A 14,202-nucleotide genomic window follows, 5' to 3' on the forward strand; every position below is an offset into this window, starting at 1 on the left:
AGGGCGCCACAAGCTCACGCCTCCCTGGGAAGGGTCGTTCATCATCGCCAAGATTTTGTAGCCCGGAACATACAAGTTGGCCAACAGTCAAGGCGAGGTCTACAGCAACGCTTGGAACATCCGACAGCTACGTCGCTTTTACCCATAAGATGCTTACAAGTCGTTCATATACCTCTTTCTCTTTACATACACAAATAAAGTCTAACCATCAGGGAAGGGTCAGCCTAGCCTCGGCAAAGCCCGACCCTCCCTCGGGGGCTAGAAGGGGGAACACCCTCTGTGTCAAAATTTTCCTCGGAAAAAGTCTTTCTGTCAGAACGTCTTTCACGCTTTTCGGCTACTTCGATAGTGGGATCCTGAAAACGACGGAGTACACGTAAGCGGCAAGGCCGACCGAGCCGAGGGACTCCTATGCCTCCGGGATACGGATACCTCACTCATCACCTTCTGCGATAAGTAACTCACGCTCGGATAAGCGATTCCGCTGACCGAATAAGTCTTAACGCTCGAAAACTTTTCTGCCGAAACTATTTTTCGTGCCTTCTCGACTATATCGATAACAAAATCCTGCGGACGAGTAAGAGTACACGTAAGCGGCAAGGCCGACCGAGCCGAGGAACTCCTACGCCTCCGGGATACGGATACCTCACTCATCACCTTCCGTGAAAAGTAACTCTCGCTCGGATGAGCGATTCTGCTACCGACAAACAAGTCCTGATACTCGAAACAAGGGAAAAACGCAGCTTTACAACACGACGATGATATGTTTGGGCCTCGGCGGCCGCAAAAAACATACGCACACTACAGATAAACTGTTCCTGCAGGTTTAGACATCAGTGAGGGGAGCAGCAGCACCCTCGGCATCGACTCCACCTTCGGCGGAATCTGACCCGGCCTCGGACAGCAACATGGTCAGAGGATCTCCACCTCGAAGGAAGATGTCAGCACTACGCCTGAGCCATCGCCGCCAGGATCTCCTCCAGTAACCTGGCCCGAGTAGACGGCTGGACCGGCCGCTCCGTAGCCTCAGCCAGCTGTCCCCCGAGGACGCCAGCCCGGCTCATGGCCTCGGCAGCCCGACTCCAGGGTTGGTTCCGCCAGTGGACAACCCGGCCAGGCTCCGGCCGATAAAGCTTCTTTTCGAGCCAACTCCGCCTCTGTCCACGCTCACACCGCTGCCTCCGGCTCTGGCTCATCGCAGAGCGGCCGAGGGTTCTCTTTAACTGAGCAAGAGAAGCCTTGAGTGGCAAGGCCGACCGAGCCGAGGGACTCCTACGCCTCCGGGATACGGATACCTCACTCGTCACCTTCCACGCAGGGCAACTCACACTTGGTTAAGCGGTTCAGCTAGCCGACAGGCGAGACCTGGTGCTCAAAATGAGGAAGAAACACGGCTTTACGCCCAAATGCACAGATGTTCAGGCCTCGACAGCCGCAATGAACATACACCGGCACTCAAGGTGCCATTACAAATGGAACTTCGGTTCCAATCCCGCAGGTACGAATAACCCCCCACATTGGAGGGCCTGTGGGACCACAAAATTCCAGGTGGCCCGCCAGCCCGTACGGGAGGTAGAGCTCCGACTCAGCTCGCCCTCCGCCCCAGCAAGGATGATGAAGATCCTTGAAGCTGAGGGTGGGGCAGAGGCCGCAGCCCGGCTTGCTTCTCCCCACCATCGAACTGGTGGTCACCATCTCGGGTGACCATTGGTGAGGGGATGCAGCTGGGCTGCCTGATGAAAATCCTTGAAGCCGAGCGATGGATGAAAGGTACCAACCTCCACGAGGTTGCGCTCCTCCAACGACAGCAAGACGAAAGCAACGCGGGCGCTCCCCATCCGGGGGCTCGAAAGGCGGAAGGGAGCGATGCATGAGGAAAGGGCGAAGGCATGGCTACCACCCAGGAGGTCGATCCCTTTTTAAAGGCGACTCACCCCACTCGCGTCCTCAGGCGTCACGGACTAAGTCTTCACCAACGCGCTCAAAGGTCCTCCCCCTACGACACGGGGGCTGGGTCCCACACGTCGTGCAAGCTGGCCAGGACAGAAGAAGCCAAACCGCCACGCGCGGAGCGTGTAACCGCCCAGTGGTTACAAGCACTCCTCCACCTTCGCCTAATCCAGTGGGTGAAAGGGCGGACCACCATGCAGGCGGCATGCAACTGCACCACGGGGATGCACCCTTTCGACTCCAACGCACCCAGCATGGAGGCCCAGGCCCACACGTCATGTAACCGGCGCGCCGGTTACTACGTGCGAAAAACTGCACCGCCACTTACGCCAATACTGCGCCTTCTCGACTGCGGAACCGGTGCCGCGACTCAAGGCGACCCTGCGCATAGCCCAACAGTGCCAACCAGGCGCATCGGTCACGGATCAGTCAGCCGCGGGAGAAGGCGCGACGATCGATATGGCCAAAAGTGGGCCGACAGTAATGGCGGCAGCAGGCGAGCGGAAGCGGCGGTCAAATCGTCTGCAGGCTCACGTCCCCTCCTGGGGCAGCAGGAGAGCCCTCTCCCACGGCATGAAGACGACGCGCCCGTATTCCGTTCCTCGAACGGCTCTCGCAACGGCTGCCCCGCGAACCACTCGTCCCATCGCATTAATTTCGCGGCAGGGCAGGCGACACCTTTGGCAGGCGAAGCGGGCGACGCTTCACCTCCGCCATAATGATCGCGTCAAAAAAGGTGCGCCACATCATTCAATTTCGTATCCTTTTCCTCTTCCCCTTTCTCTCTCTTGCTACAGGGACCGGGAAAGGGGATACTCCGAAAGGGATCCTTCTCTGCGAAGGAAGCGGGCCCCGAGCCCTCCTACTGATCAGGGGTTCGAAGGCTGGCCCCTCGAAAGGGTTTGACAGCCGCCTCAGAGCACTCGGGCTCCGTGCCCACTACTGGTCAGAGGTTCAAAGGCTGGCCCCTCGGAAGGGTCAAAAGCCGCCTCAGGCCACTCGGGCTCTGCGCCCACTACTGATCAGGGGTTTGAAGGCTGGCCCCTCGAAGGGTTCGACAGCTGCCTCAGAACACACAGAGCTAGGGATGACTCTGGGTACGTCCGATACATGGCCGAGTCTCGGGCTACGCTCCCAAGGTACCCTAGGACATTTCCGAGACCAGCAGGAGCGATTCTGTAACGGAATCCCATCAGAGGGAGGCATCGAGCCCTCGGACCCTATCAAACGGGACCGGGTCCGGCAAATCACCTGCAGGTACTTTTGGAGCGTGCCTCTGGGCCACTAGCCGACCCTTATCGAACGGGGCACGGGTGTCCACTCGGATCACCCGTTAGCAACTCACTGGAGACACCATGTTTGGCGCCCTCCGAGGGCAACATGGCGCTTTCCCCCCTCCTCCTTGCGGAAAGGCGATGAAGGGGCATATGAAAAAAGCCGAGTCAGTCCTTGACCGTCCTCTCGCCCTGTGCAGAGGCTCGGGGGCTGCTCTCGCAAACCCGGCTCCGGCCAAACCGTTGACAGCATCAACATACCAGCCTGAGACCTCGGAACCTGACCATGCACCCGAACTACGATCAGATCGCATGAGGGAACAACCAGACCGGCCGAGGCGTCACGAAAGGCACTAAGACCTCGGAGGAGTCAAATCACTCCTCCGAGGCCTCGGGGGCTACACCCGGCGGGTGCGCTCGCGCGCACCCACCGGAACAAAGTGTAACCGAGAAAGGCCGGTCCCCTTGCAAAAAAGTGCGACAAAGCCTCCAAGCGAGTACCAACACTCCCTTTGAGGATCGGGGGCTACTGTCGGGGACCATAATTAGGGGTACCCCCAAGGCTCCTAAACTCGGCTGGTAACCACCATCAGCACAAAGCTGCAAAGGCCTGATGGGCGCAATTCAGGTCAAGGCTCCGTCCAAGGGACACGATCTCGCCTCGCCCGAGCCCAGCCTCGGGCAAGAACAGCAGACCCAGGTGGATTCACGTCTCGCCCGAGGGTCTCCTCATGCAACGGGCGCACCTTCGACTTGCCCGAGGCCCAGCTCGGGCAGGCTTCGCGGAGAAGCAACCTTGGCCAGATCGCCTCGCCAACCGATCGTATCGTAGGAGCATTCAATGCAAGGATCGTCTAACACCTTATCCTGACGCACGTTCCTCAGTCGACAGGGCCGAAGTGACCGCAGTCATTTCGCCCCTCCACTGACTGACCTGACAGGAAAATAGCGCCGCCTGCACTACTCCGACTGCTGTGCCACCCGCCAGGGTGAGGCTGACAGCCACCGAGTCCAACCTCAGGCGCCATAGGAAGCTCCGCCTCGCCTGACCCCAGGGCTCGGACTCCACCTCGACCTCGGAAGACGGTCTCTGCCTCGCCCGACCCCAGGCCTCAGACTCCACCTCGACCTCGAAAGACGGTCTCTGCCTCGCCCGACCCTAGGGCTCGGCCTCAACCTCGACCTCGGAAGACGGTCTCCGCCTCGCCTGACCCTAGGGCTCGGACTCAGCCTCGACCTCGGAGGAGTTACCGCCTCGCCCGACCTCGGGCTCGGACCGACCACGCCGCAGGGGGGTACATCATTACCCTACCCCTAGCTAGCTCAGGCTACAGGGAACAAGACCGGCGTCCCATCTGGCTCGCCCCGGTAAACAAGTAATGATGGCACCCCGCGTGCTCCATGACGACAGTGGTTCTCAGCCCTTTACGGAATCAAGGAGACGTCAGCAAGGACCTGACAGCCCCGACAGTTGTACTTCTACAGGGTTTAAGTGCTCCTCCGACGGCCACGACATCACATGAACAGGGCACCAACACCTCTCCAACAGCCACGTCGACATGTACATAGGGCTCTGGCTCCTCTCTGCTAGACACGTTAGCACATTGCTACACCCCCCATTGTACACCTAGGCCCTCTCCTTACATCTATAAAAGAAAGGTCCAGGGCCCTCGTACGAAAAAGGTGGCCGCGCGGGAGAACGGGCTGACAGACAGGCCCTCACTCTCTCCCTCGCAAACGCTTGTAACCCCCTACTGCAAGCGCATTCGCCCTGGGCGCAGGACAACACGAGCCGCGGTTCCCCTTATTGTTCCCCCTTGTGTTCCGTCTCGCGCCGACCCATCTGGGCTGGGACACGCAGCGACAATTTACTCGTCGGTCCAGGGACCCCCCGGGGTCGAAACGCCGATAGACTGTCTCATGAAGCCTAAACCAACAGGCAGTGAAAACGATACAAATCCTTAATGCCAGTTAACTGATCAGGATTATAGTATTGTGGCCTTGATTCACCCTGAGTAAAGCAGGAGGAAGAGAAGCCATAGATATGTATTTCAGTTAAACACCTGTATAGCAACAAAGTATAATAATTAATCTCAAGAAGTAAGGTCTGTTTTCAGTAACGGCCTATCATCATAATAGCAAGTGTTCCAATGCAAAAATTCATTTCTTCCTTCAAGATCATGTATCATGTATTAAATAAAATAAACCTGAAAGAATAGTAAAGAGATCCATACACCGTGGTCTCCTCCCCCTCCCCCTGCCCTGTGTTCCGGTGATGATGAAGAACCCGGCGCCCTTCCCAGCGAGCTTCTGCGCCTCCCAGAGCGAGCCGGTGGAGTCGAAGAAGGCCTTCATTTGCGCAGCCATGGCGTCGTACCTCGTCAGGAAGCCAAACAACACTCCGTCAGACTCCTACAGCTCCGCGGCCGACGCGATCACGAGGATTGCAGGGTCCTTGACCGACGCCTGCATCTTCTCCAGCACCTCTGGCAGATGGTGGGCGAGCGCGGCGGATGTTCCTTGCCAGCGTGATGTTTGCGGGGACCGATGGCGTGCGGGGATGGGGATGAGGATGCGAACCAAGGCAGACGGCGGATTCGGCGGAGGGAAGATGGCGTGCGGGGATGGGGCAGGTACTGGCGTGACGTTGTAGCCGTGATAGAAGGGGTTGCGGGGCACCGTTGGAGCGGGTGGTGTAGAGGTCGTTGGTGGCGAGCGGATCGTAAGGGAGCGGGGGCATGGTTGTGCCTGGTCTACACTATCATCTTAAGGGATAGTAGAGATGGGAATTCAGATGGGTTAAGTTATGTGAGAGAGACTACAAAGAGGTGTCTATTCCAGTTCACTAGCCCTTGATTTTGTTAATGTTCTCCATTGATCTTGCGTTTGTCCTTCTCTCCAGGATCAGTGACATGGATGGGTGAGATCATCCTTCGCTTCTCAACTCTCCCTCTTTATTAAATCCATCAATGAAAGTCATGTGTTTTTATTCCTATTATGACTCATATCGTCTTATGAAAAACCGTGTCAGAAAAATAAAAACGATGTGGAATACATTTATATTGATATTGCCTCATTAAAACTCTATGTGACAAAAACTCTCCATGAGCTAAAACCACAAAAGAAAAGAGTATAACATGATGTAACCACTGAGAGATACTCCTCGTGAATCTTACATGGCTTTAAATTGTCTCATACATATACCTTAAACATATTTTGAAAATGAGGAGTAAGATACCCAACGAGGTTATCACATGATTTAGTTTGCAATGTATTTATATTCATGTGGACAATTTTGGAGCTATATGTTCAATGGTATTGCTCTTAATATAACCAACTTTCATCTGGACAACACGAGCTGGTAATTCTAGAGAACCTATACCATAAGATTGTAGTATATGATTAATCATTTGTGAATCCATACACATTCTTTAGAAGCTTCATATAAAGTAATTATTTCAGAATGATTTGGGAGTGTAGCCACTAAAGTTTGTTTAATTGATTTCCAAGAAATAGTTGTTCCACATTGTAAATAGACAAAGCCTGTTGTGAGGTTATATCATTATGGGGATATAAAAGATAGCTAGCATCTATATATCCAATCAAAAGTTGGGTCCTTTTTGGTACTCTAAGTCTCCCCCTAATATTGAGAAATGTTCCTCGTTAAAGATTGAATCAACAAATCGGGTTGTAAAAAGATCTCTATTTGAGTTTCTAAGTACTTAATAATTGATGTTGAGTTTCTAAGTACTTAAAAATTTATGGAGATTGATAACCCACATAAATCCACATGAATCCCTATTTTTTTGCGGGGGGCTATAACGGTTCGTTGAGGTGGTGATATTGGTATGTACATTGCACAATCAAATTTACACAAGTCAAAATTTCTCAATGGATCACCTTGTACTACATGTATGGGAGAATAATCATGATGTGCAGTTGGCCTTGGTTGAATTAGGTCAATGGTGCATAAGACCACATGACCCCAATAGGACGAAGACAAAGAGCAATTCATCAGTAATGGTGGACAATAAGCTTGATTCTTTTAATCAATGATTCAGCCAAACCATTTTGAGTATAGACATATGGAACTAAATGTTGCACTTGAATTTCTAAAGCATTGCAATAATAAGTGAAAGTATGCGAGAAAAAAACAGCGACATTATCCATTCATATTGATTTAATCCGATATCTAGGGTAATTTTCCTTCAATTTAATAATTTGAGACATTATTTTTTTGCAAAGACATGGTTTTGTATGGATAGTAAGCACACATGTGACCATCCTGTAGATGTGTCAATCAAAACTATGAAATACCTAAATGGTCTAGAACCAGGTTCGATTGGTCCACAAATATCACCTTCAATTTTTTTTCAAGGAAGTGAAATGGTTCGGTATGATTTTAAGATGTGATGGTTTTAAAACTAATTTTCCTATAGCGCAGGTAGTGCATACATAATCTAAAGATTAGAGAAATTTGGCTTTATCCAAATCATGACCGATTGGATTGGATATAATTTTCCCATCTTCTATATACTAGGATGTTGAAGTCGATCATGGAAAGTTTTGAAGGCATCAATGTTCTAAAAAGTACTTTATATGCAACATGTTTTATGGATTTAATGTATATATAGTACAATCTAGAATCTAAAGGTATAATTTTTAGCATATTTGTTTACCCTATAAGTTTAGTAAGTACAAGAAATTCATTTCCTACGTGTGTTTTCACATGAATACCATTCTTACAAATGTCTCTATAAATCAACAAGGTTCGCATTAAATCGAGATATAATAACAAATCCCCAATCACAATATGTGTTCCCATTGGGAGAGTGATAAAGGCTCGACCAAAACCAATTACCAAAGTATCTCTCTATCAGCTATTGTCAAGACATTCCTTTTTTTCTGTTAAGAGTTTGGAAATACTTTATTTCTGTGAGTATAGTGTCAGTGGTGCGACTATCTAGAAGTCATGATTCCTTCTCCGATGGATTGGCTTTAGTTGACGTCTCTTTGTTATTGTTTCGTTGATTGTCGTGGAATTCAGTTTTGGAGCGTGCTGATAATGTGTTGAAATCGCGGTTGTTTAAGATGATGATTTTGGTGTTAAGAAAACAATGTTAACTTTTTATTGATGGATGGTGTACGTATTTGTACAGGGGAACAGACTGGCAATGGCTTTCCTTGGGGAGTTTACATGTGCAAGAGAGATTGGGAATAGGCGTCTATTACTGTTCACTAATAGTCCTTGATTTTTATTTAATGTCTTCCATTGATCTTTTGTTTGTGATTCTCTTCAGGATTAGTGATGTGGATGGGTGAGATCACGCTTGATCCTTCGCTTCTCAACGGTTGTCATCCAGACATCCACCGCAGCAAGGCTACAACAGACAGGGCAGAGCGGCTCCAGCTGTCTGAATTTTTACTGCCCGTATGCTGCTCCCTGCGTCCTGTTATCGAGCCACGTGTCCGTCCGACCGTCCGTCCCTGCGCAGCTGCGCTGCGCTGCATGCTGTTTTCGCATCACGTCAGCTCGCGAGTATACTCCGTTACGTAGGGGGCGCTCTTTGCATTTAGTAAAAAAAAATCAGCCAACTAGTGAATTTCTTCGCATCACGTCAGCATGCTGTTATCACTTAACGGCCAACTAGTAATGTCATTATCTCTGTCTAGCTGTTTTGTTGCACTGAGCCAAAAGCTTCGTGCAGGCTGCAGGCACATGGCCTCGTGCTCGTGCTGCTCGCTTGTCATTCGGATACACACCGTGGCATGTGCATGTTAAACCAACCACTGCTAGCTTTGCAACCGAGCGTCGACAGAAAGAATGCTTGCTCTGCTGTCCTGCTCTCTGCTTGCCTTGCCTCCCGTAGTGATTGCATCATCATCTCTAATCCCGGCGAGTGCCATGCTACTCTCGACGTGTGTGCCGCCTGCCGCGTGCACCACTGCATGTGCACCCCCTCGAGTTCACATCTCAGGGAGTGTTTGGGAACAAAGTTTTTCTGCAGTATTTAAGTAATACTATAGTATTGAGCAATACTGTGGTATTATATACTTTGAGGTGTTTGGCAACTCATCTGAAATCTCTGTATACTAAACTGTAGTATTGTAAATACTGCACTTGTTTTGCAGTTTTGGAAACTTTGGTCTCAGCTAAAGTTTTTCTCTGTAAAGAGAGCGCCAGCTGGGTCCCGCTCTGGCTGATTGGTCTCAACCAAAGTTTATCCCAAACACCTTGATGTATTAGATACTGTTGTATTCGAAAACTGAAGCATTGTAAACTGCAGTAATGTTATGACTAAAGTATACTTTAGTATTTGAAAAACTGCAGTTTTAGTATTTAAAAAACTGCAGTTTGGAAAAACTGTGTTTCAAACAGGGTCTCAGTAGCAGCGCTCTGTATTTTCTGTTCACCTTTTTCCGACTAGCTTTAGATCCTGAGGGTCAGCCAAGGCAGGCAACCGTCAGCGCTTCGGTGGAGTGGAACCAAGGACCAGATTATGACTATCCTTTGTTTAGTCCAAGGGAATGGAACTTGGACCAGATCGAGGAACTGCCGACCATAAGCAGGGGGTACCTGTGCCACTAATGTTAATCAACTGCTGAAGCGCAAATGAGCTCGGAAAGAAGCCCTTGCAAAGTTGCAACTTGAGCACAGAAGATCCTCACCAGGCATGTACATGTACTACCAAGTACAAAGTGCCAAGTCAACGTTATACGAGAAAAAAGGCGGAACAATGATGATCCCACAGGATGTTCCTTTCATCCAATCTTTTCGGCGACCTCATTTCCACACGTCTAAACCAGTACGTAAAAAAAGAAAAGAAAGGATGACCCAGATTCACATCTGATGCTTGGTCGGGGTCTGCTTAACGACCAACGCAGGACGACCCTACGCGCCAAAAGAAAAGGTTCCACCACCAGAGTTCCCAGCAAGTTACCAACCAAGGTGAGCGAAATTCAGTAGCGCCATCACGCTACAAGACAGCTGACAGCACATACCGATATGGTTTAGTACACACCAAACATATTGAAACCTACGTTAATCGAGTCAACAGATTTCAAAGTAGCAAACACAGAGAAAAACCGTATCTACCGGCAGTCCAGCACCAGACATATATGAATTATATATTTAAACTTCCAGTGTGGGAGCACAAAGAAGCTACAGATCCTATTTGTCAGGCATGACTCCTCTATAATGTTACTGTAAGTTTATTTGTCCCCTCTATTTTGTAGCATCAGGGGGGGAAATAGGAAGCCGTCACAAAAATCGACCAAAAAAGAGGTGATAATCTCAGTTCCTGTCAGCAAATAGTTGTGGACTCGGTCCTTGGATCTTAAGATGAACACTTTGGTTCACAAAGGACGGTGAGCAATGTTTCCATCATAACGCACCGAAAATAACCAGGACTAACAGTGGATATGGTAATATGTACACGATTCACCACCAATCATTATCCCCACCAGTCTGGAATTTTCAGTCTTCTGTTCCTGTGAATAGCAAGGTTAACTGCGGGGATCTTGTGCCTCACCTGCCTCCATATCATGTTCACCGCGTCGCCCTTCCTGGGGGGATACTGGAATTCATAATGATGGGAGACATTCTTAAGCTTCAACCACATATCAACCCACTTCCTTTTGGGGACCTGTCTGAGCTCGTTCAGCAAGTAATCAGGTCTTAGAGCCTCTTCAACGGAGAAGAAAAGGGAGAACTCACTGTAATCAATCTCATCTTCAAAAGGGAGCTCGATTCGACTGCTGACTATCACAGGAACACAATGACTGACTATGGCATCAAACAGGCGGCATGAGGAAGGAGTGTCCCCAGCAGGGTGGAGACAAAACTTTGATGACCGCATACCTTCTGTAGACTGTTAGGATCAACCAGATTTGTAAATTTCATGCTCTATTGTAAAGAAGCCTTAATAAAAGGGCAGACCCAATGCCGGAGGCTCCCACATGAGTGAGGTCTGGCTGCTTCAAACCATGGCCTAATGACTCCATGAGATAATTCTCACCACTGCATCGGGTCTACCCTTCTATAAAAAAAACTTAACAGAAAAATGTTAATATCACTAAGAAAAAGAGTATAAATGGGAAAAATGACTTACTATGTTAATGCCGTCGCCCGTGGCAATGCTATCCTCAAAGCGCACCCCTTCCTTGCCTTTTAATATCTTCTCAAGTTTTGACCGGATTTTCCCTTCCTGAAAAAAATTAAATGAACGCTATAAATAAATTTAACCTTAAAGTTGTTTAATGCCTAGTCAAATTCCGCCAAGGAGAAAAAAGAGTGAACTAAAAAGGGCAAACCCCACATGAGTAGGGTCTAGGAAAAGAATAAATTGAGGCAAGTCTTTCTTCCACAAATGTAGAAAGGCTGCCTCCAACTCGTGACCCGATGATTCAGTGAGATAGCTCTCTCACCACTGCATCAAGCCTGCCCTTTAGAAAAAAGAGTGAACTAGACTAACAAATTAAGATAGATCATAGAGAAGGGGAAGAGGGAGTTATTACAATCATAAATCAGTTCCATACATCTTTCCTGACAGTACGGCCTCGAAAGAAAAGCAGTGTATGGCGAGCCTCAAATGGATCAGGTGGATCGTCATCAAGGAAGGAACCCACAACATGCACATATGGTGCCACAACATCTTTCCTCAGGGAAGCCAGTTCCTTTGTGTATCTCCCAAAGTCTGAAACTATAAGAATAGATGCATTCACCATTGCTCGCAGGAATCTGAAAGCATTAGGGTGATGCATAGGAATGACATGGTCACGGCCCGCAGAACGTTGCCAATATTTAGACTTCCAGAGAATATCCACAAGTTCAACCTGCAAGAAAACAATAGCAAGATAAATAAAAAAACAGTTAGATTATTTACATGAAAATCTTTTCCCAATGTTAAAATGGACTACGACATTAGTATATTTTCACAAGGACACTGAATAATAGTACCGATCCTGATTAACTAATAAACAGTAGACGAGTAGCAGACTATTTCTATTTTACTTCTTATCATACATGCCTAGTGTTATGTGTTGGCTAAAAAAACTTGGTGACCGTAAAAAAACAATCTTGGCATAGTGAGATGGCAAAAGTAAAACTTAGGTGACAAGAAAGTAGTGCTATCGTCTTGGAATAAATTTTCTTTGGCTCATGCACAAATTGCATCATCAAATAGCTCAAAAGGAAGCAGCAGGGCATGGATTAAACAGTGTCCTGTTCTTAGTGATGTTGAACAGTAGAACTCTTACCTACTGCTTGTTCTATTATCCTCGTTTAATTCTACAATCATAGCATGAATGGCACCTAAAAACCCGCAGAGGTTGCTAGTAGTCATGCACATCAACCTTACCTTCAGGGCTCTGCAGCCCTCAAGGAGCTACATTCTACATTCGCTGGCCTTAACATATATGAGAAGCATCATCATATCATATACACTAAAGGGTTTCTCCTACAGATCTAACCATATGTGCAAATCCTGTCAACCTTAGCAGCTAAGAAAATATGTGCAAATCCTGTCAACCTTGGCAGAAATAAGAAAATGCACCATTCCCATCTTAATTGATTTGAGTTCTGCAGAAATATCCTTAGCAGTGATCAAGGTTTAGCCACAGAAATCCTAAACTAAGTAAGAGGACATCTGGGAGAGCCCTATTAGTAGAGTGAGACAAAAGATGTCACGTTGTATTACCGAGGAAAGGGGGGCATCTGCCGACCTATCACTCTATTGAGAGGTTCAGAATCTGAAAAGAAGTCAGTTTCTTGATAGCATGTTTGATGGTAACATAACCCCAACTGGCGAGAGAATTGTCAAAATGGCAACAGTTTGTTCCTCTCGGGAATATCTTTGATGTGCTTGTCTGTGTTCAATGGCTCATTGGTTTTTGGTAGTGCTGTGGCTGTTCTATTGGGTGTGTCTGCAGGTTTCACTGGGTAATTTTGGCTGCTTCTTAGTGTCCTAATAAATAGCCAAAATGTCAAATGATAATTCCCCAAAACACGCAATTTGCACAGAGCAGTCTCAATCTGAGCCGAATTAAATGGTAATCAATCGTAGGTCTCCCATGACAGCGCAGAACTATCAACAGCCAATGAGCCAACGGAAAGTAGTAATAATAGTATTTAGGAGTGACAATTTGTACAGAGCTGAGAGTTGTCCCCAAAAAAAAGAAAGACGGAGGCGGCACCTGCAGGAGGCGGTCGGCCTCGGTGTCAGGGTCGGTCATGTTGCGACCGTGCACGTTGAAGCTGAGCGAGGAGAAGAAGGGCACGAAGAAGGCGTCGGCGGCGTCAGGATCCCGCACCCTGACGGCCTCCCTTCCCCGCTCCGGTCCCGCGCCCCCATCCTGGAGCGACGCCATCATCCAGTACTCCACGCTGTGCTGGCGCCTGATCCCGCCCGCGGACGGCGGCCACGCGGGGAACCCCGCGCCGGCGGCGGCCCCCATCATGGCGACGTGGAAGCGCGCAGGCAGGTCGTACATGAAGACGCGGAGCGGCGCGACTGCGGGCGCGCACCTGGCGGAGAAGGGCTTGAGGTCGAGGAGGGTGGCGCGGGTGGCCGCGGAGGAGGTGAGGTAGAGGAAGGCGGAGGGCAGCGCGACGAGGAGCAGCAGGAAGGCCGCGCCCAGCGCCAGCGCGCGGCTGCTCGGCGCCCCCATGGCGCCCGCCAACCCCAACGGCGCCGCGTGGTGGGCACGCCCGTTGGTTGGTGGTTGTGGTGGTTGCGATGAACGGCTGGCTGGGTGGATTTGTGTCCGCTAGCGAATTTGCGATGGACGATGGCGACGGCTCTCTGCGCCTCCACTCTCGCGCTCGTGTGGTTAGTGCTCCGCTTCTGCTTGGACGGCGACCACGCAAGAGATCCAACAGTGCAGAGGGAGAACAGTTTGTGATTCTCCCAGAAGGGAAATTCCTCTGTCTGCTGCGAGATGACAGATGAGGTCGTGCGCACGGAACAGGTTTTGACTT

At 49.4% G+C, this 14,202-nt stretch overlaps 1 protein-coding gene across 1 annotated transcript; it reads right to left on the reverse strand.

Moving 5' to 3' along the window:
* Window positions 1-10,238: 10,238 nt before the first annotated feature.
* On the reverse strand, window positions 10,239-14,202 carry LOC100286186 (xylogalacturonan beta-1,3-xylosyltransferase). Its single transcript, NM_001414179.1, has 4 exons — window positions 13,419-14,202; window positions 11,763-12,059; window positions 11,336-11,431; window positions 10,239-11,095 (listed from the first exon to the last, which is right to left on the reverse strand). Exons 1-4 carry the CDS (start codon window positions 13,890-13,892, stop codon window positions 10,679-10,681), a joined length of 1,284 nt encoding a protein of 427 aa, NP_001401108.1. The 5' UTR covers window positions 13,893-14,202; the 3' UTR covers window positions 10,239-10,678.

This window comes from Zea mays, chromosome 3 (genome assembly GCF_902167145.1).
Source record: "Zea mays cultivar B73 chromosome 3, Zm-B73-REFERENCE-NAM-5.0, whole genome shotgun sequence".
NCBI classification, from domain to species: domain Eukaryota; kingdom Viridiplantae; phylum Streptophyta; class Magnoliopsida; order Poales; family Poaceae; genus Zea; species Zea mays.